At 37.2% G+C, this 26,060-nt stretch overlaps 2 protein-coding genes across 3 annotated transcripts; one reads left to right on the plus strand and one right to left on the minus strand.

Moving 5' to 3' along the window:
* Positions 1–18,328: 18,328 nt before the first annotated feature.
* On the minus strand, positions 18,329–19,420 carry LOC108146616 (probable small nuclear ribonucleoprotein Sm D1). Its single transcript, XM_017272662.2, has 2 exons — positions 19,296–19,420; positions 18,329–18,757 (listed from the first exon to the last, which is right to left on the minus strand). The coding sequence occupies exons 1-2, from the start codon at positions 19,307–19,309 to the stop codon at positions 18,397–18,399; spliced, it is 375 nt and encodes a 124-aa protein (XP_017128151.1). The 5' UTR covers positions 19,310–19,420; the 3' UTR covers positions 18,329–18,396.
* Positions 19,421–19,822: 402 nt separating this feature from the next.
* Positions 19,823–26,055, plus strand: LOC108146947 (tyrosine-protein phosphatase 69D). Of its 2 annotated transcripts, none has more exons than XM_017273201.2 (12): positions 19,823–20,136; positions 20,814–20,916; positions 21,008–22,851; positions 22,913–23,161; positions 23,219–23,462; positions 23,524–24,418; positions 24,482–24,628; positions 24,687–24,797; positions 24,867–25,046; positions 25,113–25,420; positions 25,485–25,620; positions 25,684–26,055. In XM_017273201.2, exons 1-12 carry the CDS (start codon positions 20,040–20,042, stop codon positions 25,759–25,761), a joined length of 4,392 nt encoding a protein of 1,463 aa, XP_017128690.1. In that variant the 5' UTR covers positions 19,823–20,039; the 3' UTR covers positions 25,762–26,055. The 2 variants fall into 2 exon arrangements, with proteins under 2 accessions (XP_017128690.1, XP_017128691.1); XM_017273202.2 differs by having other exon boundaries at positions 23,527–24,418.
* The last annotated feature ends 5 nt before the right edge of the window (positions 26,056–26,060 follow it).

Genomic DNA, 26,060 nt, shown 5'->3' on the forward strand with positions numbered 1-26,060 from the left:
ATGTCTTTTGTCGCCAAAACATTTACCGCATCGAAATGAACATAAAACTGTCATATATTTGATGACTTTATATTTATGAAGGCCAAAAATGTTGATCGCCAGAAAAACCAGTTGTCTTTACGATTTCGAATTATGATGAATTCATATTCCCTGCGACGAGGACGAGAACGAGGAGTCCCAGAAAATATGAACGTCGGACTGTCGGGAACACACAAGCGGTACGTGCTTTACATTTGAAATGATGTCAAGTCAGGCGCACTAATTGATCGCTTTCGAGCGTGGAATCCTTGGTCTGAGTTTGAAGATCGAGTCGGGAATCGCGATGTTTGGACCTGTGCCCATGTCCCATGTCTCTTGTCAAAGAACTAGATTACCGCGTCCTGCTGTCCAAAGATGCGAACATCCAAACATCCCGACTTTTGTCCTCCGATTGCCCATCACTGCCTGTCCGGGAGTAATTTTTGACGGTCCGCGCTCCACATTTCCCGATACTCCACATCCCATTCCCATTCTTATTCCCATTCACTTAAGATTTATTAATTTATGTTACTTTCGGTCTGGTCCTCTTAAGCCTCCTCATGCTCATAATAACGATGTCGCTGGCGGGACAGAAAGTCAACACACACAGGAAAAAACAAACAAACAAAATATGAACAATAAAACACGAGTAGAAACATCCAAATTCGAACGTATGAGAATATTTATTGTCTTCCACCAAAGTACAACTTGTACAAATGTATATGAATTCCATTGTTTTAAATTATAAACGAGTTCTTCTAAATGAATTGGTATAAATATGAGCATCTGACAGAATGGCTTGTTAATGCTTGTTGGGGGGCAAAAAAAATACAGACCATTAAGTATCTTTATCTTGCCTGGAAAATCTCAGTTTGTCTCTTTAATAAAGAAAAATGATCCTATTTAATTCTAATGGCATCTGCTTGCTTAATTCTGTTTCTTTTTTGCAAACATTTATTTAAACAAAGTTGATTTAAAAGCATTTCTTTTGGATTGAAAAATATAATATTGTAAGAGGTAAGAAAGATATCCTGTTTAATTAAAAAATGATACATGTTAAATAGAATATTTATGTTTTGAAAACACCACCTAAGCACGATCAGAAAATACTTTTACCCGGCAAAGAAACACAAATCACAGCCTGTTCAAAAAAGAAAAAAAATGACATGCGGCAAACGTTTTCGCTGAGCACTCAAATTGATAGGGTAATGTCAACACCGCTGTTGTCGTTGCTTACCGCTTACCGCCATACCGCTCACCTGTACCGCTTACCGCTGGATGGGCTAGGACGTCTCTGGTTTCCAGTCTGGCCCTGGTCCCGTTCGCTGTCGCCGAAATCCGAGATTGCTGACCAGCGGATTTGGCCTTCTGCTTTCTGCTGCTGGCTTACACCGAATTCCGGTACATTTTCTCGGAACACATTTTTCCCAAGCATTTTTGCAAAACGCTACACGCGGACTCTCCCCTCTCAAATTATTTATACTTTTTATACTGTTTCGGAATACCTCAATTTGGGCGAATAATAATGCTATCAGGTGGAATAAAATATGGACGTCTTACAGCGGTAATATTATTGCTTCCTGCAGGAATTGAATTTGTGATGAGGTTAGGAGGTGTTAAAGTGCGGTAAACGCGGGAGAACATGCCCAGAATTCGAAAGTACAATACACGGGATGATGATCAATAATGCGCATTGTGTGAATGGGTTTCACACAACCCCATCACCAACGCCATCACCATCACCACACTATGTATATGTATGAGTGGAGTTCTTGAGAAAGTGCGAGAGGCACTTATGATTACTTTGATTATGCTGGGCCCTAGCCATTTGTAGCACGTGCTGCTGTCACAATCAATTTTATTCCCCTTTCTCCGGCGTGCTGTAAAGTTTTAACACTGTTCTACATTGATTACGAAAACAGTGGATGGGTGGTGGCAGCTTCTTAACCCCAGAGTTATGCTGCCTCTATGATTTGAAAACGGACCGGCAAAACACACATAGGCATGCACGGAGAAAAAATATATTATAAAGCTTACAATTACCTATTTGATTTGATTTGCTTTAGTAATTATGATAGATATTTTGTACTATCTAGAATTTTAAAATGAATATTCTATACAACTTTTAAACTTTCAAACGAAAATAATACTAGCTTTGTTTTAAAAAAAATTTTTTAATTACAACTATTTAAACTATTTAAATACAGCTATTTAAAATTATTCAAAAAAATTATAAAACAATTTATTACAAAAATGTATTGTAGTTTGATCCTTAATTTTAACATGTATAAAAAGAAAAAATTTAATTTTAAATTTCTTTTACATTTAAAAAACTTACTCATAAAACCAGAATCTCCAAGAAAAAGAGAATAAATGTTTTGAGAGTGCCCAGAAAGCTGAATTTGTAAGAGAAGAAATTACAATTACAATATATTATTATAATATATGTTTCCTTAGGCTTTCTTCCAGTGTAAAGCATACTAAACGCATACACTTGTGCAGATGTGTAAAGGATTGTTTGAATCGTTGTAGCCACGCTTTCGGGGAAATGTCGAAGCGAAACAATCTGCTACATTGTGTAAAATGTTCAGACAACCGCCATCCGCTGCTTGCGTCAGGGAAATCTACGGAACACGCCCCTCAAAAGCGCTCCAAACAGCCAAACAACCAAACAGGCAAACATCCAAACATTGTCGTGTCGTCGACAAAAACAGAAAACGGCGACTGAAACAGCAAGCGAACAATGTCGACAAGCGAAAGGCCCGCAACTGGAGGCCCAGAAATAAATGGCTTAAAACTGTAATGATTATTGACGCTCTTTATGTTTTAATAATGTGTCAGAGAAATATATTTTAAGGGTTAAATGGCCCACCCACGTCACAAGCACTCGTCGCGTTTTGTGCAATAAAACTTTGAAATTCGTTTTAAAATGTCGCCGGCTGCTCTAAATTTATGGCATCCATTCTCTGGCAACAGGCGCCGAATACATTTTAAAAGTACACTGTTAATATGTCTGAATAACAACCATCCCCAAAGAAAAGGGTTAAGGCCATATTTTCCAAAAACCCTTCAATCACCTTCCAAAAATTTCACTTTTCATGGACATTAATGGGGCGTTAATAAAGTCGTTACCCGTTTTGAAATTTGTGAAGCATAGTAGAGAAATATATTCATCTCTTATGGTTGGTCATCACAGCTTGACCACTAATGTGGGACCCTTATTAGTGGCTAATTGAATTTCATGGTCCGTACTGTGGCTTTCCCTTTACTTTGGTGTATAATCCCTCTTAATGTGCCACAAATACTTATTCATATTGTTAAGTATTTTATAAGACATTTAATTTATTTGTATACCTTATAATTTGTCACAAGCAGAATGAAACATTTATTTTTAAGAACGGTTTTAAATAAAACAAATTTAGTATTTCAGCTATTAAAAGCTCTTTTAAATTATTTTTCAGCACCCATCAATTACACCAATTCTCCTTAACCATTAAAGCTGTGTTAATAAAATCATTACCATTTTAACCAATATATTTAGCTATTAAGCTTGACCCCCAAAGTGTTGTCCTTTATTAGCGGCTAATAAAATTTCACGCACAATCCTGTGGCCAGCCATTTGTTTTACTAAACAAACCCTAGTTCATAAATGCCCAAAACAAACATAATGAAATGTTGCCAGACAGTCCGTGACACGCTATGGAGTTTTTAATTCATGTTCTTATAACCCGAGGAGAGGAAAATAAATACATTTGTCATTTGTCGCCAGGAACTGGCCGTGATGGACCACCCGTGGCCATCAGCTGAGTAGCTGAGAAGCTGAGGAGCACATCCTGCCCTGATTGGCGACCAGCACTGTGGTCCAGCACTAAATCCTGGTCTTCCTGCCCAAATGGCCACAATATCCTCTGCGACAATGGGCCGAGCAGAAGGCAGCCAGCAGGATGCTGGTGGCTCGACCTGCGGTGTCCTTGTCCTTGTCCTCGCAAACTGGGTGTCCTGTGTCCCCATTACCCACACACACACACACACACACAATAGCCGGCCATTTATCACTTTGGCATATTGTCCAACTCCAAGATTGGCATCGTATTGAACCCATTTCCCGCTTCAGTGCCACATCTCCATCAGATGGGCCATCAGTTCGCTCCTCTATTCGCACTATCATAATAAATAAATACCAAGCTGTCCGGTCCGGTGCGGTGCGGTGCGGTACGGCCAGATTCGATTGAATGGGATGACCTTTTCGCTGTCATTTAATTTCGAGCATTGTCTACATCCACTCGCGTTCGCTTTGGGAACGGAAACCCCTAATCTGGCCATGATGTTATTCGAAGTGGTATCATTAGGACCCTTCGAGGGATGAAACTCGAATCGAATGAAGAAGTCCGAATGAAAACGAGTCTGTTTGTCTTATTTTGTTTGCCTTGCCGGGCAGGGAAAACGCATTTGGAGTCAAAATATTTACTGTCAGCATTTTTCTTCTTCCGAAACCTTCGCTTTTCCGCAGGCCGAAATGAACTAAGTAACCCTTGGAGGAACAGCTTCATTACATTTATATTAACGAATGCCTGGATTCATCATTATTTATGACATGCGTTCGCTAATCCCAAGACTTAATTAATTGTCAAGACGTTGGCTTATAAGTAATGCAATTCCTTGGAAAACCTAGCGATAATATTCAGTCGTCTTTATTGCGCAAAGAAATATTCTGGTGTGAAATATTTTTCTTTATTAGATTCCTAACAGTTTGGTTACATAAATTAAGGGTGGATTCGGTAATAGCCAAGCTTTTACTTTTCGTTTTATGTTTAGGTGTTATTTGATTTGTAGGCATTAACTTAAAGTTAATGATACTTTTTTATGGTACAGAGAGTGGTCAGAAAAAAGGGAAATCAAAGCGGGTACAAGGAATTTTATAGTCGAGACACTCAAAGTTAGAGCTCCCACTTCTTGTCATTGTGGTTTTTCAAAGCCATTGTTCAGTGGGTCCTGTAGTTGTCGGAACAGGACTGATTATGCTCGGTTGGACAGGGACTTCGTGACCTTTTGACGCTGCCGGGGATAATCAAAATTATAATTTGACTGATTACCCAAGCATGCCTCTCAATGCACACGCATGAATTGGCAACTCTCTGCCATAAGCTGACGTACAAACGGCTTCATTCTAACACACAATATATTTACGTGTATGCCCACAAAAACATACAAAAATTGAAATTACTCGACTAAGGGATACCTGGTAAAATAAAAAATGTAAACTACAAAATTTTACCCATCTAAATAGATTTTTATTGATAGTTGATTGATGATCATATTTTGAATAATAACTAATATACTTTACTTTGTAGCTACACATTAATAAGGACTTTTTATATTGGCCACATAAATAACAAAGTATATAAAGTATGACCTATACTGATTCTGCGTATTAACATTGTCCTACACCTTTCTACCCTGCAAATAAGTGACATAACACTTTTTTGGGTGTTCTGCGCATCTGACATTTAAGGGGTTGATTTTAGTTTTTGCCCCATCCATCATATATTCGCTTTTCTCGTTTAAATTTGCGTTAACACGTAAAAAATGCAAAAGTAACGACCTATTTATAAAACGATTAGGGTTGTTATTGGAAAATAAACTACTAAAAGAATGATGCACATTATTTTCATTAGGACAAATAAATAAAAACACATATTAAATTAAATATGTACATCTTTTTGAGCTTTTCCAAAATAAACAAATTTCTTGACATTTTTTTTTGGTCCTCAAGCATGTCCTTATATAACTTTAATTTCTACATTTAGGAGCTGTTCAGCTTTCGAAAGTAATTTATTTACAACATTAAAAGGCAAACAAGGCGGCAAATTAACGTTATGTAAGCAAATAAAAATACTTAAATCCAAATAGTAGGCCAAATATTGTTCAAAAATAATTTGGGTACTTGCGCCGAAAACGTGTTCAAATTGTGTCGGCACGTGCTATTGTGACCGAAATGTGTAGCTTATTATGCATGCCATGCCCTTCAGCCGGTTGCTGTTTTTGCAAATTGTATGTTTATGCTGGAAAATACGTTTTCCTAGCTAATTAGTACATTTGTGCGGTTCGATTAGGCCGGGGACACGTGACGTCAGATAATCCCTTTTTGCCGGCCAACTAACTTCTGTAGTTGGCCGGAAGTTTCATCTGATCCAGCAGAATCTCCACCAGACGGTAACCAAATTCGGCGCCCTGTGTGACACATTCCCATTCGCATTCGCATTGTTATGCCCACAGCCCAATGATGTTACATCCTCGGTTGCCTCTGGGCATTCAAAAAAACGATGGGTGTGGGCAACTTTGCAACTGGCGGAGTCCACAGCCCCGGGGATAATACAAAACATGTGTTGACGTTGCCGCAAATACACCCAGCCCATTGCCAGGATGCTGCACCACCGACAGGTGTGCACAAAATGTGGTGCGGGGCGGTTTGGAGCGGTGGGTGGAGCCTGCGGATGCACATCAGTGATGCTTGGGACTTAGAAATAATAACAGAAAATGGTAAAAGAACCAGCTACAGGACAAGAAACAGCATGCCATTTTAAGATTTTTAAACGCATTGTCAGGATAATGAATATTTTTAATTCAGCATTTTTAGACACACTACCCATAAATTGGCTACTCATAGAGAATTATGCTCAACCTAAAAAACACTATGAATAATGTTTAGAATGTTTTCTAAGACCCACAACTTTTCTATCTGCCTATGCCTCCCAATTTATTAAAATTAATGAATCAATTCATCTTATAAATCAAACTTACAAAAGTATTTTTAAAATATTTAAAAATGTTATATTATATAAATGAACGAATAAAATACACGATAAAAATCATAATATATTTTGTACAATTTTTCTCAGACTGACACATTCCAAAATCTAAAAAATGTAGTCAACTACAGTAAACATTTTTTAACCAAACGTTTCACTTTGTCAAGGATTTGGCTGTGGTTTAGATCATAAAATATTAAAAAAAAAATCAAACGCAGTACATTTTTGAAAGGTCTTAAGCACTTGCATAGACTGTTTTTCCGCCAGACCGGATGCCAAAAAGTGAATGCAACTATCTGGATAGATGCCAATTTGGCATCACTGGATGCACATGCACACATAGCCGCGGGGCATTTTGGTTCATAATACTCACAATTTCGCCGGACGGCTGAAGGCTCATTAAAGCGTTCGGTGGCGGGCGGGTATCGCGATTCGGTTGCAATTTCCATATGGAAATTGAATTTTCGCCGGCCTTGATGTGGTTTTTCCAATGATGTGGGGGGCGTGGCCAGGAGCGCAGTACACGTGGGACGTGGGCGGCCGAAACAATGTTTTAATGCCCTCCTAGGCACTGTTGACACTTTGCAGACTCACCGACTGTCGGCTGGATTAAACGCCGCGAAGAAGCCGGCATAATTTAATTAAAATTGTAAAATATTTGTCGGATTTTGCATAAGCTTGTAAAATCCCATTAATTCACAGAGCAACCCATTGTTGACCGCAACACAATCAAAATATGCAAATTTATCGCATTAACTCGAGAAACTCCGAATGGCCGCCGCCAAACGAGAGGACCGAATGGGATAGACAGTCGGCGAAGAAATCGCGAGTCCCAGGGACATTTAATTGGGAAATGGCCATCCGCCTATATACACCTCCCCCTTTTCCATCCGGATCCGGGAAAGTAAGGATAATGGAGATGGAGATGGGCTCAGTTGGCGGTTCTAAGGTCGCTTGTTTCGCCCGCCATGATTTGCATTTTTAATACTTTCTCCCTGCGCCGGAAATCCATTGGTTTCACCAACAATTGCCAGATAAATCCGGGAGTGGCGATGGCAATTCACTCTGTTTGTACTATGTAGTACATATTTAGGCGTATCAAATGGCTGAATTAAAGTGTCGAAGGGCTTTCTTTTGATTACAGCATTACATTAAAAGCAATGTGGAATGCCGTACATTATAAAATGTTCGTTGGTTGTGTCGTTGTGGTGGCCAATGGCCATAAAGCAGGCTCAAGTTCCGGTTATTTATTCTGCCCAATATGTCACTCCAAAGCCTCTTTGACCGTCTACAAGACGCCTGAAAAAGGTGTGATTGACCTAATCTCCTGCAAGCCGTAAGGATATCACCACCGTGGACTAATAAGCACATCAAAAATCCGCACACTCGCACACACACACTGCCGAATAAAAAGTCAATCCTGTTTAAAATTTTCCATGCTTCACGGAATTCAATGAGAAGTAAAAGGATCATTGTTGTGTAAAATTCCAACAACCACTCAGACTCATATATCCTTACCCATATGGACGTGTGTGTAACGCCTCATGTGTAAATCCTGAGCTCTCAAGCAAAACCTATGGCCACAATAAGTGAGTGTTCCCTTTCTTCGACGAAGTGTTTTTCTTATTGTTACTTATAATCCGCCATAAAATGGACAATGGTTTTGTAAAGGTCTCAACTTCATCGATTTATTGGGAATCGCAAAAAACATATTTTTGCCACTTTATGATGGTTCCATTTGAAATACTCATGGGTTACTAAATTTGGAAGCTATTATATAAAAAAATTCAATTACACATGGCCATGTTCTTGTTAATTAATTAAATTCTATTTAATCTCTTAATTATATTACTATTTTATTAACCAACATATTAAATTAACGAATTTTGGCATTCTTTTCGTTTAAGCAATTTATATAGTTTTCTAATATGTAAGGCATATTTTTATCATTTTATGACTGAGCTATTTGTGTTTATAGACGTTACCTTAATTTAATTTTGAATTTTCATTATTTTTTTACCTAAACCAAGTAATCGAGTAATTCTTCTCTTTCAAGTAAAGATTTATAGCAGCTGCAGAAGTTGTTCTACACCACATTGCCGCATCGTACAATCAAGTCTGACAAACCTTTATGTAGCAATTAACATTTGACGGACATGCTAACATTAGTATACTGATTCCGCAGGTGACACGCGTCACTCCCAAGTCCCCGAGGACTATCCAAACTTCCCGACTGTATCCCTTCGGTTCGGCATAGTTAGCAAAAGTATGAAGTATGGAATAAAGTAGAAACACTTGTAAAGTAAGCCAGATCTAAGTGAGGAAAGACGTGTATTTGTCAGAACCACATGTTCGCATTTTCAACGGAAGACTGGCGGAGCATAAGCGAACATTTGTGTATGCTTAGAGTGCCGGTGGATGGGGGAGGGGGGAGGGGGAGTTTTACCAAAATGCGTAATATAATGTAAATGTAATGAGAAAGCATCATCAATTTCGGGCTAGCAGAAAATCCCCTTTAAAGCACACGACGACAAATGAAATTGTCTAGTTGGCCTTTTCGAAGTCCTCTTCGCCTCCTCTAATCCTTCAGTACATATAAATGAAATCAAATCCGAAAATTGGATTGCAAAGCAACGCCCACACATCCGCAGTTTCCATTGCCACAGTCTTTTCCTTTTCCTGCAGTTTCCCAGTTTCCCAGTTTGCGAGTTTCCTCGAGGGTGGAAACTGTGCGGACACTTAATGTGGCAGCCAAATGTTCAATTGCGGTGTCGCAGGACATGCCGAAGTGAGCGGAGAGCGGGATTTCGATCCGACTCCTTTGTGTTCCCGGCAAAGTGGCGATGCTGGTGCCGAAAATGTAAACAGAGCCAAATGGAGATCCAATTACTTAAACGGTTAGTCCATTGTGGAATACACCAGAATTTGCATATTTCTTATTTGTTTGTTGGTTTAGGCGCTGGCTTGAAGGCCGCGACGAAGTACCAGAAGGTAAGTCGATATTTCGAGACTTGCGTATGGAGAGCTTATTCTATAGCTATTCACTTCAATTCAGTTTAAAACAGTACACTGTTCAGTTATAAAACTTAAGATAGTAAAGCTTATTTTGTTGCAGATGTTACCTGCAAAACAAATATGTTTGTATGTATATTAATTTAAAAGCATTTCACAAAATTTATACTCTTTCAAAAATATTATGGTATATATTATAGAAGATTTTCTTTTTTATTTTTGAAAAGTAAATGAATAAAAATGTTGTGGTTTTCAATTACATAAAAACCAATTTATGAGGGCTTTATTAATACAAAACAAAAACTTAATAATACGATACAAAACTTTCTCAAAGTCAAGAAGACTGGAAATGAAAAATCCACAACACAATTGATGACACTTTCTTAGATTTCAAAAAGAGAACAATTTTCTTATAATGTCCTAGACTACCTACTTACATATATACGTGACACTTGAAGTGATTTCAAACGGACATCCAGAGAAAGTAAAATGGGACCAAAGTATTTGTTACATCTTTCACATTATTTCAAAGGCTGTTTGTTTGCCAAAAACAGTAATGATAAAAAAAAACGAGCCGTCGAAAATGAGTTGGCAATAATTCTTCGGGTCATTCAGGAAACATGTGTGGCAGTTGTCCCTGAAGGATCTGTATCTATCCTGGTGGTCGTGAACCCAAAATATTGACTCTTACAAGCGTTATTGCATTTCATGCTTGCACGCATGCACCATAAGTGCTCTTTAGAAATCACTTTCCATTCACATTCACATCAGTGCCTCGCCTGTAAGCTAGTGTAAACTGTCACGCGGATAATGGACTTCTGGCCGATTGTTGATACCCATATTGCAATTTATTTATTTATTCCACAATTCCTTTTCACTTTTCTGGGCAGAAAAGGAAGTATTTCGCACTTTGTAAACGAACGCGTGAATGCATTGCTCATCAGTATCAGCAGGCAGTGTGCACTTGAAGAAAAGAAAAGTATTTCAAAGTTATTTGCGAAGAGGATTATTTTTTATGTGGGGGATGTTTTTTTTTATAGATATCCTAGCAATATCTTACTCATTACATGAATTGATAAATTAAAAAAATTTGAAATCAATTACAATAAAAGTAAGCTAACTGAATTCTAAATAAATCATAAGGCTTGAGATATTTCTTAATTCTTAAAAATTGAAACCAAAAATATGTTTTTATTTAAAAAATATAAATTATTACACCCCTTAGTTAACGTTTGTGCTAGTGTATGATCGGGAATAAGTCGCTGCAATTTCGTACTTCGTCAAAAAAAGCGGTCGAATGTATCCTTAGGAAGCATGTATCTGAGCAAGTCAAAAAAGAGGAGGATGTGACTGGGCTTCCACTGCCCAGGGGGTCGGAGTCCGCTGGCCGCTGGATGCGAACTAATGCCCCAGGCGAGAAGCTAAAAACGAAAAAATCGAAAAGCGAGATGCGAGCAACCCTCTTGTCAGAGCCATTGTTTGGATGTTTGGACTTGTTCTTGCGAAACAATCCCGAAGCAAAAGCAAACCATACTAAACCAAACCAAACCAAAGCAAGCCAAGTCGATAGCCGCAATGACAGGGAAATAAGACAACGACAAACTGGCAGCATTCGCTGTAGATTAGCCCGCCCGATCGCCGCAAATAAACAAGTTCACAAATAAGCAAGCCGAGAGCAAAGAGCATTGTGTTATGTTCGCGGACCAGATCTCCGATGAGGATGAGCATGAGGATGGGGTTGAGGATGAGGATGAGTCCAGAATCCAGAATCCAGAATCCAGTGACCAGAATCCACAACCAAGAGTCAACTAGCGCCCGCTGTGCCATTGGAACTGCAACTTCGGCTTCCCTGCTCTGCACGATACTGAATCGCTGGCGGATTTGGATTTCAATCGGACGACCCAGCTCAGCCTATTACAATTGCAGAAACAATAAATAATTATTATGTTTATGTTGCGGTCTTTTGTTTGCCTTATTAAAACATTTTTCACGCAGAGCCGAAATATGAAAGGAAACTGACAAGTTTTGGAGTCTCAGTTAAGCACTTGGTACCACAACAATCGTTCGATTTCTTGTCTCACAAAATAATCAATTCGATTAAATAAAACAGATAAAAATTGCTTAATGCGTTTACGTAAAGATAACACATTATTTTTTTAGTAAAAGACAGAACAAGAAATATTTATTTAATTTTCAAAAGTCTCCCAGAAATATTTAACATAACTGCCTTTTTGACCGATTCAAAATACTTAATTTTATTAAATTTATATAGATTATTTATTGTTTAAAATATCTTATTGCTAAAAATAACCAAATAACCGGACTGCGTATTACACTTATTTCTTACCAAATTCCTCAAGTAAATATACTTTAGTCTTAGTCTTTTAACTAAATCTTAAATGATAAATTTAATTCTGAAGATACAGTTTTGCTATCCGTTTGTCAATCAAAATAATTGTTAAATTTCAATTTCTACAAATTTGAATAAGGGGTGACTTTAATATTTTCTTGCTGTATTTCAATGCATACCTTGAGGGATTTTCCAAATTGTATTAAAGACTTACCTTAATAGTTTTAGCTTTATCTTTTTGCACTTAAAATGTTGATTAACTTATTTCCATCTTAAAGCAAATGTATTATTATTATTTATTGCAAAATGGAAAAGGTTACTACTTAGTATTCCGGCTGGGCTGCTTAGAAAGGTATACGAACATAAAATCAAATATTATTGTTCCCATCCCCCAGAGTGGTGGCCAGATCTCGGATGCGTTAAAAGGGTTCGAGGTGCCAGTTTCAACTCGGGAAAGTTATGAATAGCCCTGCTGGAGAGCCCTAAAACACGTGCCGGGTGCCATATTGTTACCGTTGCGGCCCGAGGCAACTATCCAAGGTTGTGACAGTGGGTGTGGGTGGCAGTGGCAGTGGGGTGTTAACACAATCATCGTGTGTCTGGTTGCTGTTCTTCCTTAGGCCACCCGACGACCACCCCCTTTGAACGTCCGTCGATGCTGCAAATGATGAGTTGTGCCTAATTCATAACCACATCGAACGAATTAACTCACAGTATGGAACCGCCCGAAAGATTTCCTAAGGGGTGGGACACACCATCTCTATATGGTGTGGGATCCTGGATCGGAGCGTGTTTAAATCCGGCTTCTTGATACACGTGTCGCAATTCGTCTGGGCGAGATATTTACAAGCGAACCGGGGGCTTGAAAGTGAAATTAATTACGGTAACGAAGGGTAAGTGTCACCAACCGGATGCGCACCAAATGGATGGCTGAGGACGAACTCTGTCTTAATATATTGCCAGATAAGTATCTGCCCAATGGCTGTTCCACACAATAGATGCTTCCCTTTACGGGTTGCCTTTTGTAAACACACATTAAACATCCTCTGTTCGTGTCGTTAAAAAGTTACTTTGGTATCTGAAAGATGCAGAATCAGAAGTTGAGTAATTTATTATCAGTAAAAAAGTCTGTTTGCATAAGACTTTTCTATTAACCATATATTATTTTTTAATTTCTTAAGCCAAATCAAAATATAAATAATTAAAATTTAAAATCCCCTAAATGACATGTGTAGGATCAAAAAGAAATATACAGCATCTGATAAACTAGCCGTATATGTTTATTTGCCAGCAGTCACGGGCACAAATATTCATTAAACTGAAATAGCGTTCAACCCGAGCTTGGACGAGTGTTTACATAAGTCTTGAGTTTTAACTGAAAACATAATTTTCCGTCTGAGAGCGCCGTGAAATCAAGTGGCTACCGTATACCGTGTCGCAGCGTTCCGTATTCAAAACTCGGGATGGACGATGGTCGGACGGCCGAGTGAGTTTCCCTGCAGCTGGCAGTATTTGCGAAAGGAACGCTAATTAATTTAATGAAACCTGTCTGTTGCCACAAGCTCTGGAGAGTCCTCGTCAGCTCTGTATTTGCCCTCGTATTTACATATTCTGCTTGTACGTTTGATGTGTAAAATATGGAATAATAACCAAAATAAGTCGAAATTAATTAAGAAACTTGTTTGCTCATACTTATGAAAAACAGAAGTGTTAACATAACAAATCCCGTTTAATACAAAAATTATAAAGTGAATAAATCTAATTGTAGAGTTTTTATGGTCAAGTGTTACAATACATTTAAAACCATTATTAAATGAAGAAAAGTTCTTTATTATAATATAGGAAAAAAACTTTAAATTGTTCACAGAAAAAAAAGTCCGTCTATACAAAAAAAAAGCTATTCTAAAGTTGAAGCTCAATGGATTTACATTATAGGTCATTTTTTTGGTTCTCTCTCTAAGTGTTTAACACATAATAAGTTATTACATAAATATTATTCATCTACTAATTTTAAAATAAAATAAACATTAACCTGCAGTATAAAGACACTTTAAAAAACAATATTTAATTAATTAGGAATTTGTCCACTTCATGATTTAATTAAAGCTTCCTTATTGAGCTATCACCCCCACGAAGGGTAGTTTAAACAAGAAAGCAACTTTGGTGAAGTTATCAACTTAGTATCGTTTTTATTTGTATTCCACCTTATCGCAATGTTAAAACGCGCCACGTGCTGCGTCGAAATGTCTCTGTTCGAGTTAAAAACAAATCCATGAATATATTACAGAAATAATTAACATTATCGCCGAGCAATAGGCAATGGCAATGGCAATAGTCGAACGCGTGCGCGAACTGGCTGTAATCATCGTTATCTAATAAGGGCACCGGGAACCACGGCTCTTTCACAAATATTTGCCTACTTCAATCCGTCATTTGGAAGTCACATGCGTGAGAATGGTAAACAAACCGTGGAGTTCACTGGGGAGTTTGCACCCCCTTTCGAAAATCGAACGGAGGCTGACTCAATGTTACGTTCAAAGATCTAGGCCGACCGAGAAATGGCCACCCGGAAAAGTCAACCGAGGACTCAGAAAAGTTACACAGCATTTAGACGCTGTGCATTTCGGCGGATGGTCCTCATCCGCAACACGTGTCACTTGGTTTGGCTCGGTTGACGTCCTGCTAGATACGCAGTGCACACAGTCCGCAGTCCACAGAACCAACCATCCAGCAATCCCACAACGCTCACATAAAAAGCAATAAACTAAAATTAAGTCAGAAAACGTGTCAAAGTCAGTACTCACTGCACTGACAGTGAGGCAAAGACAAACATAAACAGCGAGCGTTGGTCCTTGTTTACCTTAATAAAGCCGGTTTCGATTCAACTTCTCACTCAACTCACTTCTCAGTTCGTGTGCCAGAGCATCGACTTATAGCGAATCGGTGGGTGCGTTCCGATTCTATGCGCTATGGATATACCCTGCTGCGAATTATCCTGCGATTGAGTTATGACACCAGCTTAAAATAACACCGTCAGCACAGGGTAATATATATGAAATGAGGGGAGCATCAGACAGTGGGAAATTCATGGTTCTAGGATTAACAAAACCCTGTGCAAAATTCGTTACATTTAGTTATACTTAAAAATCCTAGATTTAACTTTTATTGAAAATGGTTTATTTTTTTTCCAAGTTTTAGATTATAAGATTAAGTCTCTTAAAAAAGTGACTAAAAAGTGTTGGTTATTTACGGTTTATATTTTTATTCTGCTGAATATAAAACATCATATAACTCTGGATTAAAGTGAAATTATTTTTTCAGTACATTTTTGTAGCTGAAAATGGCCGCTTGAAATCCCTACAAAAAATGTTCAGTTGGGTGGGAAATTGGATGCGGTAAAAAAAGATATGAATGAAATCTTAGAAAAATCTACCCAGTAAAAGAAATCAAATAATTCATATATACAAGAATGTAAAAAGCAAGAGAACATTTTCCAAGTAATTGAATTTTTTAAATAATCTTAAAGAGTTTGCAGTTTAAACGAAAACACAAGTACAATAATTCAAGTCAACAATAAAACGAGAACACTTTAATATAAATATAGTCAAGATGAAGATGCTCTGTCCGAATATTTTGAAATATTCTAAGTAAATACAATTTTTTATCACAGTTATGTATTTTTTCAGCTTGCGTATTGGACACTCAAATCGGAACTCCATGTTTGTATTCTAGACAAATATTATAACGCATTCCACTTAAGGTTGGACTTGCAGGAGGAAGATACTTAACAAAGGCACTGTCTCCTTAAGTGCAAACATTTGTTTGTCTGACATTATGTCAAAATTAATTTGGTTGTACCCAGTGGATTTTATTTCTCCTATCTTAAGAAGATGCTTATCTTGTTAATTTTGCGATTCATTTTATGGCAAACCCTATACGGAGCGCGGCCCTTTTTGTTTTATAATTTATTTTGATCAGGCCGCGGCATGCATTTTCGATTGATATTGATGGTTCCTTCTGGAGAAACATGTTTTGCTCATCAATGAATTTGCACTGAACCTGTTTGGCCTGCCTCATTTAGTCTAAGGACCTCGGGTTTACGCAGTAAAAAAGACAAGGAGGCGATACAAACTTTCACATGGGGAAATACAGACACTAAATTACGATTCGGCTTTGTTTCATGCCGAAGCATCATTATTTAACTGCCACAATGTGGTTTAACATACTACATAGCTAAATGCAACTCCCAAGTATTTGGAAATATCCATTAATTTATTTTACGATAACATTTATAGCGTACTAATTTGAAGATCTGATTTTTATTTTTTTTAATTAGGTACAACAATTAATAGCTTTCTGTAACTTTATCGAATGATTCTAAAGTTTTGAGTCGCAAAAGATGGCTCCAAGTTTTCGTGCTTCACTTAAAAATCAGAAATGCATAGTTAAAGCCAGTTTGTGGAAATAGTTTAAATTGTTGAATTTTATTTGTATTTTATTAAAGTAAGTTTTAAAATCCAGTCGTTGACTGAATTATTTTCTTTTAGATTTATTGGGTTTTACATCTTTAAGAATTAAGACTCAAATTGCAATCTCTTGACATTCAACCCAGAAGTTCTTCAAAAAACAAGTTTAATAACTGAATTTATTTATTCAACATATTTCATTTACCTACCCTATTTTACAAGGAAATCATTTTTCGTATAGCAAGAGCAATTCGAAATAAAGTAGAGATTAAAATATGAACTGTCCAAATGGCAGTTCAAAGGAAATGCAAAAAAGGGTGATATATTTATATATTTTGTTATTATTACAAGTGTAAAAAATTATTTTTATTTACATGTTTATTTACTTTAAACTTCAACAATGTTAAGCTATCTTAACCAGAAAAAAACGTTGACTGAAATTTCCCTTTATTTAAATACCCCTTATTGGTGGAGAGTGTTAACGTACAATAAAATGTTTCACGCCTTTTAATGGATGAATGCATTTCAGTAAATGAATTTAAATGGATTTACTTAATTTCATATCTAACCTTAACATTATACAAATCTGAGATTTGAATGTAGCAGTAAATAGGTATTTAATAGAGAAATTCAAATAATATATTTAAGGAGTTTAAACGAAATGGTTAAAAATGTATGAGTGTATTACAATTAATCATGGAAAATGCTTTAATCCAGTCATAAATTACCCGATTAAAAATTTTCAATAAAAGATAAAAAAAGGTAATTTTTCAAGATTACAGACAACAAATGCACTAAAAAACATAAAAAAAACAGTTTACTCAGTATAAAAATGTTAAAAATTTAAATAAAATGTTATAGTTTATGGCCGAATTTTTTTAAATAAGAAGAATTTCAACAGAGACTCTCGACTTCTGAATCAAAGAGAGAAACGAATTGCTTTTTTGGCTTGAACAAGTGCTAACATTTCGAAATCTTTTGAGGTATAAAATAAATTCGATCTGAGGCATTTTGATACTTCATTCTACCACAAGCCGATAATTACAAAACTATTTGAAGTAAATTATTAAAAATAAGGCTCTTGGAAATGCATAATGAAATAACGTCGCTGTCGAAATTAGTACTATGTAGTAACAAGTCCCGCCAAACAGAAATTCTTAATTAAGCTTAAATGCTGTAGGGTTTGAGATTCAAAATCGATGAACGGAAAGCGCCAAAATTTAGCAGATACACACACCCCTACTGCGATAAAAAGTGGAACTAGTTCCGTGTTATCGATTTTCGATATAAAATCGGTTCCATTTAGTTCATTAAAATTATTTTAATTGTTAAAGTTTTGCTGTTTGTGTTGGATTTTTATAAGGTCAACTTCGCAACCAACTAAAAACATAATTGGATAAATCTCAAATAAGTCTTAAAAATCTTAGCCTTGTAATATGTGCCAATTAAGATATAAGTTGTAAATGAAAATTATTTCCATTCAAGGTACACATCATTAAATCTTTTATTTAACGATTATAAGTCATAGACTTCTAAAGAAAACCACATCTGTTCGACACACTCCTCATGACCTACTATACAAATTGAATTTTCACAGTATATTCGAAAAGAGTATCTTTACTAAAAGGTAAACAATATTTTCAAGTTGTCGTACATAAAGAACATAGTGGAGATTTATCCAAAGAATGTGTATATTCTATATTTATCGAATATTGTTTATTAGGTGTAGCTGTTACAAAAATTAACGTCGGCCTGAAGCTCGGCCCCTTCCGCGACCCCTTGGTCCGCCTCGTCCACGGGCGCCTCTGCCCCTGCCGCGATTTCCCACTCGGCCGCTGTCCTTCTTTTTTGTCTTCGACTTCGGGGTGTCGTCTATAAGCAGCGTCTCCAGCGGCAAGCTGTCCGGCAGTATGAAGTATCTGATGTTGTTGCCGCGAATGCTCAGGGTCTCCAGGTGGACGGGGTCCCGGTTCTTGATCGTCATCCGAACGCTCTTCAGATGGGTGTTCATGGCTACATCCACACCGGTAATAGTGCCATGGATCTGGGTGCCGTTCTTCAGTTCGATAGTTACAGTCTCATGACTTAACTTCATCAGGAATCTAAAAAATATATAAAACAAGATATTAATATAGGCAAGGCAGATGACTTTGTGAGGAACTTCAATTAAAACAATGCATTGTGTGTAGAATCTGAATCTTATTGGGCGGCAGTACGAGATAATTTTCTTTGGAAAGGGTTACTCCTAAGGTAGCTTTCAAAACTCATATTAATATTTTTTTTTTAATTATAAACAAATTAATAAGGTTTCTTTAAGAATCTTTTATGTCTGGTCCTCTCTGAAGTTGTTAAGAAACTTACGCAATGATACCATTAATACCTTAATGTAATTTAAAGTATATTGGAAGAGTACAACTAGCTATGCAACATATTAATTGCATATTTTATTCTTAGATTCCAATTATTTTCATATGAAATTAAATCTTACAGTAAACATTGTGTACAAATACAACAACTGGTAGCAGCGCTTCTGCATGCGTACATGTGTACATTTTGCACAATAAAAAACTGAGTAAAACACATAAACACAAGGATTCCAAAAGAAACATCAAAGCAATAAGTAATTGAAATATAGCCTACCTTACTAATTTCATGTTTTAATTTGTTTTTAAGTGTTTTTCTGCAAAAAAAAACGCGCACAAACAATGCCGGCAGTTTACTTGGATTTTGGTGGTTGTGGTGAAGTATCGTGTGCTAAGATAGCAACCTTATTTAATGCAGATAAATATATCGAATATACAATGGAATTGAAACAGAAAGTTTGGATATATAAATACATTAAAAATATATCAATTATGTGTAATAATTTTTAAAATAAAATTTTATGTAACATAAAGAATTACCAAAAAATAGTTTATCATGTCAAATGTTTTTAAATATCAATAACATCTACTCCACAATATCAAAAAAAAAGCTTTTTACAAATTATTTTTATTAAATTTAAGAATCTACATTTTATTCCTTTTTGCCATTTTTATTTAAAGTTAAATTCTTAATATCCTTTTTTGTATATATATATATAGTCAATTCCACTGTCTCAAATTAATAAACTAATAGAGTAAGGGTACATATTCTACTGGCTTATCGATAACGCCGCATATCGCAAAAAAAAAAAAACAATCCAGTATTAGGAAAATAACGATTAATGAATACTTCTTCGCGGTTGCCATCTATTAAATGGTTTTTTTAAAAACACAATTTAAGGTGTTTCTTAGTCGCCGCGTCATTAGTTGAAGATAGAAGACCTTTTTTACGGAATCCAGACATCGAATATAATTTTTGACATATGTATTTATCCGGCTCGGAGTGAGAAATTAGCAAGCCATGGCGTTACTCTACCGACGCAGGTCGATGCTATTAAATATAATCCTTGCATATATCCTCCTTTGTGCGATATGTGTGCAGGGATCTGTGAAACAAGGTAAAGTCCCGAATATAAGTTTCTGGATTTTTAAAACCGAGTTAAGGCGGACAGCATAAATGCAACACACATACATACGTACATCAATATTGTTTTGTGGGTGTCAACAAATTGCAGTGTTATTTTTTTTGTTTTTGCAATCTTGAATGAACGTTTAAGAATATTTCGGTACTGGTTTTATCAATTCACAGCTGTAAAACTTATAGTGTGAAGGGGTATCTGATACAGTAGCTCAATAACTATGTCGGTAACGCCCAAAGATTACGGCGATGGGGTGAGACTTCAATTGGGGGCTAAACAAAGTAGTCGAGCATATGTACACACTTCCCGATGCACATACATACAGACATAGTTATGTCTGTGCGAACATTCATCTCGACGATGTACTTGCATTCCAGTTTATCTGAAATATATCTATTTGTAATATTTGTGCCATGAAATACGTGTTGATTCCGGAATTACATTGGTTTGCTATCGGCATTTTAATGGGCGAAGAATTGGGTGGAGTTTTATTTTTATGTCTGGCTCTTTCCGCCCACCATTGACCACCCAAAACCACCTTATTAATTTCCATTGAAATGATGCATTTATTTCCCGATCTGTTCTTATTGACCTTTTAATTATTTTTTTTATTACATGATATATATTTTAATAAAATTTATTACAATTATTTACAGAATGGGCAGTAATAGGAAAAAATGTGTCTCTAGAGTGCATCTCTGAAAACGAAGCAGTAGTATGGAAATTGGGAAATCAAACTATTGACACAAACAATACAAGGTAAATTACATAAACTTAAATAATTAATAAAAATCCATAAACTTATTTGGCAAGAATATTTTATTATTAAACCCCTTTTTTTATATTGTAGATTTAAAATCAGAACTGATCCCTTGAAATCCAACGATGACGTTAGTGAAACCAACGAAAGCCAAGATTTCATCAAGTATAAAAATGTGCTAACGCTTCTTCACGTTAATATAAAGGACTCGGGAAACTACACCTGCACATCCCAAACGGGCCAAAACCATTCGACTGAATTCCAGGTTAAACCATACCTTCCAGCCAAAGTCTTGCAAAGTACTCCCGACAAGATAAAGAGAAAAATCGGACAGGATGTTGTGCTGCATTGTTTAATTGAGATGTTTCCGCAAAATGAGACTTCGAATAAAAATCTCAAGTGGCTGAAAGACGGCAGTCATTTTGAGTTCCTGGACACTTTTTCTTCCATTGCAAAGCTGAACGACACGCACTTGAATTTTACCTTGGAATTTACAGAGGTGTACAAGAAGGAGAATGGAACCTTCAAGTGCACAGTCTTCGACGACAACGCACTTGAGATTACCTCGAAAGAGATAACTCTTTTCGTGATGGAAGTGCCACAGGTTAGCATTGATTTTGCCAAGGCTGTGGGTGCCAACAAAATATACCTAAACTGGACCGCCAACGACGGCAACGATCCGATTGAGAAGTTCTACATCACCCTACAGGAGGCTGGCACACCTATTTTTTCCTACTATAAGGACATTATTAACGGCAGCCATACGTCATATATTTTGGACCATTTTAAACCGAACACAACATATTTTTTAAGAATTATGGGAAAGAACTCGATTGGCAATAGCCAGTCAACGCAGTTTGCCCAGGGCATCACCACGCTCAGTTTTGATCCCATATTTATACCGAAAGTCGAGACCACCGGCAGCACTGCATCCACTATAACAATCGGCTGGAATCCCCCTCCGCCGGATCTAATTGATTACATCCAATACTACGAACTGATTGTCTCTGAATCGGGCGAGGTGCCCAAAGTGATTGAGGAGGCCATTTACCAACAGAATTCGCGAAACTTGCCATACATGTTTGATAAACTCAAAACCGCCACAGACTACGAATTTAGGGTAAGGGCATGCAGTGATTTAACCAAGACCTGCGGTCCATGGTCGGAGAACGTGAATGGCACCACCATGGACGGCGTAGCAACGAAACCCACCAACTTGACCATCAACTGCCATCATGACAACGTAACGAGGGGTAACTCGATCTCCATTAACTGGGATGTTCCCAAAACTCCAAATGGCAAAGTTGTGTCGTATTTAATTCACCTGCTGGGCAACCCCATGAGCACAGTGGACCGCGAGATGTGGGGACCCAAGATTCGAAGAATCGACGAGCCCCATCACAAGACCCTCTACGAAAGTGTTAGCCCGAACACAAACTACACAGTGACGGTATCGGCTATTACGCGTCACAAGAAGAACGGCGAACCGGCCGCCGGAAGTTGTCTGATGCCCGTCTCCACACCAGATACCATTGGTCGCACCATGTGGACAAAAGTTAACCTTGGCTCTAAGTACGTCCTGAAATTGTATCTGCCCAAGATCAGCGAACGGAACGGTCCCATATGCTGCTATAGATTAAATCTAGTAAGGATCAACAATGACAACAAGGAATTGCCGGAGCCGGATAAGCTGAATATCGCCACATATCAGGAAGTCCACAGCGATAATGCCACGAGAAGTAGTGCATATATTGCAGAAATGATTAGTAGCAAGTACTTTAAGCCCGAAATATTTTTGGGCGACGAACAGAGATTCAGCGAAAACAATGATATAATCAGGGACAATGACGAGATTTGTCGCAAATGCTTGGAGGGTACTCCATTCCTCAGAAAACCCGAGATCGTCCAGAAACCTCCATTAAGTTCATTATCAAGTAATAAACCTTAACTTTATATGTTTGTAGACCTTGTAACTAACCTGGTTTTCTCTTGCAGATTCAGACTCTGAGGTACCGCATTTGCCTGAGATAAAAGATAACTTAATTAAAGGGGCAAATTTAACAGAGCTTGCTCTTAAAATCTTAGAAAGTAAGTTGAGAGATAAAAGAAGTGCGGCGACTAGCGATGAGCATCCAATTCTAAGCTCCGTCAACCCAAATGTGCCACCCCATGATTCTAGTCGAGATGTTTACGATGGTCAGATAGATATTAACTCCAATTACACTGGTTTCCTAGAGATAATAGGTAAGTTGTGACTGAACTGCTCTAAATAAATAAACCATTAATTTAAATTTCTCACAGTTCGGGATAGAAATAATGTGCTAATGGCATATAGCAAATATTTTGATATAATTACTCCGGCTACTGAAGCGGAACCTATTCAATCCTTAAATAATATGGACTACTACCTTAATATTGGCGTCAAAGCGGGAGCCGTACTTTTTGGTGTTATACTCGTTCTTATTGTGCTGTGGGTTTTCCACCACAAAAAAACCAAAAACGAATTACAGGGAGAAGATACTTTAACATTGAGAGATTCTCTAAGGTAACTATTTAATGTTAATCAATTTTTAAATGTTTCGATTAATATTCAAATTTTTATTAAGCAGGGCTTTGTTCGGTCGCCGAAGTAACAACCACAGTCACTTTATTACGTCTGGAAATCACAAAGGTTTTGATGCCGGTCCGATTCACAGACTAGATTTAGAGAACGCCTATAAAAACCGCCATAAGGACACAGATTACGGATTTTTACGGGAATATGAGATGCTGCCCAATCGTTTTAGCGATCGAACAACTAAAAATAGTGACTTAAAAGAGAACGCCTGCAAAAACAGGTATCCCGATATTAAAGCTTACGATCAAACGCGCGTAAAGTTAGCTGTCTTAAATGGACTACAGACTGCGGATTATATTAATGCTAACTTCGTAATTGGATACAAGGAGAGGAAAAAGTTTATTTGTGCGCAGGGTCCAATGGAAAGTACCATCGACGATTTTTGGCGAATGATTTGGGAACAACATTTGGAAATAATTGTGATGCTTACCAATTTGGAGGAATATAACAAGGCCAAGTGCGCTAAATATTGGCCAGAAAAAGTATTTGATACAAAGCAGTTTGGAGATATTATAGTGAAATTTGCACAAGAACGAAAGACTGGAGATTATATTGAACGAACCCTAAACGTTTCGAAGAACAAAGCCAATGTGGGCGAGGAGGAGGATCGTAGACAAATCACACAATACCACTATTTAACGTGGAAGGACTTTATGGCACCGGAGCATCCACACGGCATCATCAAATTCATACGTCAAATCAATTCCGTCTACTCCCTGCAAAGGGGCCCAATTTTAGTTCACTGTAGTGCTGGTGTCGGTAGAACCGGAACCCTGGTGGCTTTAGACTCCCTCATCCAACAACTGGAGGAAGAAGACTCGGTGTCTATTTACAACACAGTTTGTGATTTACGGCACCAACGAAATTTTTTAGTCCAATCTTTGGTGAGTGAAGAACGATCGATCAGTGCGTCTGAGCTAAAGCTAACCTTCATTTTTATCTTCTAGAAACAATACATCTTCCTTTATCGGGCTTTATTAGATACTGGAACTTTTGGTAACACGGACATTTGCATTGATACTATGACATCTGCTATTGAGTCACTCAAGCGCAAGCCCAATGAGGGTAAATGCAAATTGGAAATGGAATTCGAGGTTTGTATGAAATGAAATCTCCACTTCCTCACATTGTATTTATTATTATTCGATCCAGAAACTACTGGCCACAGCGGATGAGATTAGTAAATCGTGTTGTGTGGGCGAAAACGAGGAAAACAATATGAAAAACAGGAGTCAAGAGATTATTCCCTACGATCGTAACAGAGTGAGTTATTGTGGTTTACTTTTATGTACATAGTTTTTAATGCGTTTCCATATTAATATGAAATTCTAGGTAATACTGACGCCACTTCCAATGCGGGATAACTCGACCTATATTAACGCATCATTCATAGAGGGCTATGATAATAGCGAGACCTTTATTATTGCCCAAGATCCACTTGAGAACACCATTGGTGATTTCTGGAGGATGATCTCGGAACAAAGTGTTACCACCTTGGTAATGATATCTGAAGTAAGTATTGCTTGAATTCCATCACTGATTCTCTGGTGGCAACTGAATTTTCCAATTTATTTGCAGATCGGAGATGGTGCCAGAAAATGCCCGAGATATTGGGCAGATGATGAAGTTCAGTACGACCACATACTTGTGAAATATGTGCACAGCGAAAGTTGTCCATATTACACTCGCCGCGAATTTTATGTAACGAATTGCAAAATAGATGACACGCTGAAAGTCACACAGTTTCAATACAATGGTTGGCCAACCGTGGACGGAGAAGTTCCTGAAGTCTGTCGGGGCATTATTGAACTTGTAGATCAAGCCTACAACCATTACAAGAACAACAAGAATTCTGGTTGTCGATCTCCACTCACAGTTCATTGCAGGTATTTAAATATAGGTTTTATTTTATAACTTATGGACTAAACACTAATAAAAACTATTTTGCAGCCTGGGCACTGATCGAAGTTCTATTTTCGTCGCAATGTGCATCTTGGTCCAGCATCTTAGATTGGAAAAGTGTGTCGACATCTGTGCCACAACAAGGAAATTACGATCTCAGCGAACGGGACTTATCAACTCATACGTATGTTGACTTTATATTCGTATTTTCTCTTTAAATAATTAATCCTTTTCTTTTCCTCTTTAGGCACAATACGAGTTCCTACATCGCGCAATAATTAATTATTCAGATTTACATCACATAGCCGAGTCAACATTGGATTAAGTTAGTTATGTATATACGAGTACATAATGCACGTGTTGGAACATCAATGCATAATGTGCTATGATAAATTATTTGTATATTTATAAAATCTTTTAATAAAGTATTTACAAGGGCAAATGTAATTTTTTTAACGAATTAGGTTTGCCCGAAACATAATATACATACAAATATAAATGTAGTGTATACGTATCGTATTGATAAAACTACCAAAGGAAAATAAGTAACATATTTTATAAGATACAATGTAATAAAAACTGAGAATAAGAATTGTACTTTTTTATGAGCTTGACTGAATTGAA

Source organism: Drosophila elegans, unplaced genomic scaffold (genome assembly GCF_018152505.1).
Source record: "Drosophila elegans isolate 14027-0461.03 unplaced genomic scaffold, ASM1815250v1 contig_208, whole genome shotgun sequence".
In the NCBI taxonomy this organism is placed as follows: domain Eukaryota; kingdom Metazoa; phylum Arthropoda; class Insecta; order Diptera; family Drosophilidae; genus Drosophila; species Drosophila elegans.

Bases quoted from the DNA above. Each gene is read 5' to 3' on its own strand.
- LOC108146947 (XM_017273201.2), top strand. From the start codon at position 20,040: ATGGCGTTACTCTACCGACGCAGGTCGATGCTATTAAATATAATCCTT. The intron at 24,629-24,686 runs GTTTGTATGAAA...TATTCGATCCAG, and splicing joins AATTGGAAATGGAATTCGAG to AAACTACTGGCCACAGCGGA. The intron at 24,798-24,866 runs GTGAGTTATTGT...ATGAAATTCTAG, and splicing joins TTCCCTACGATCGTAACAGA to GTAATACTGACGCCACTTCC.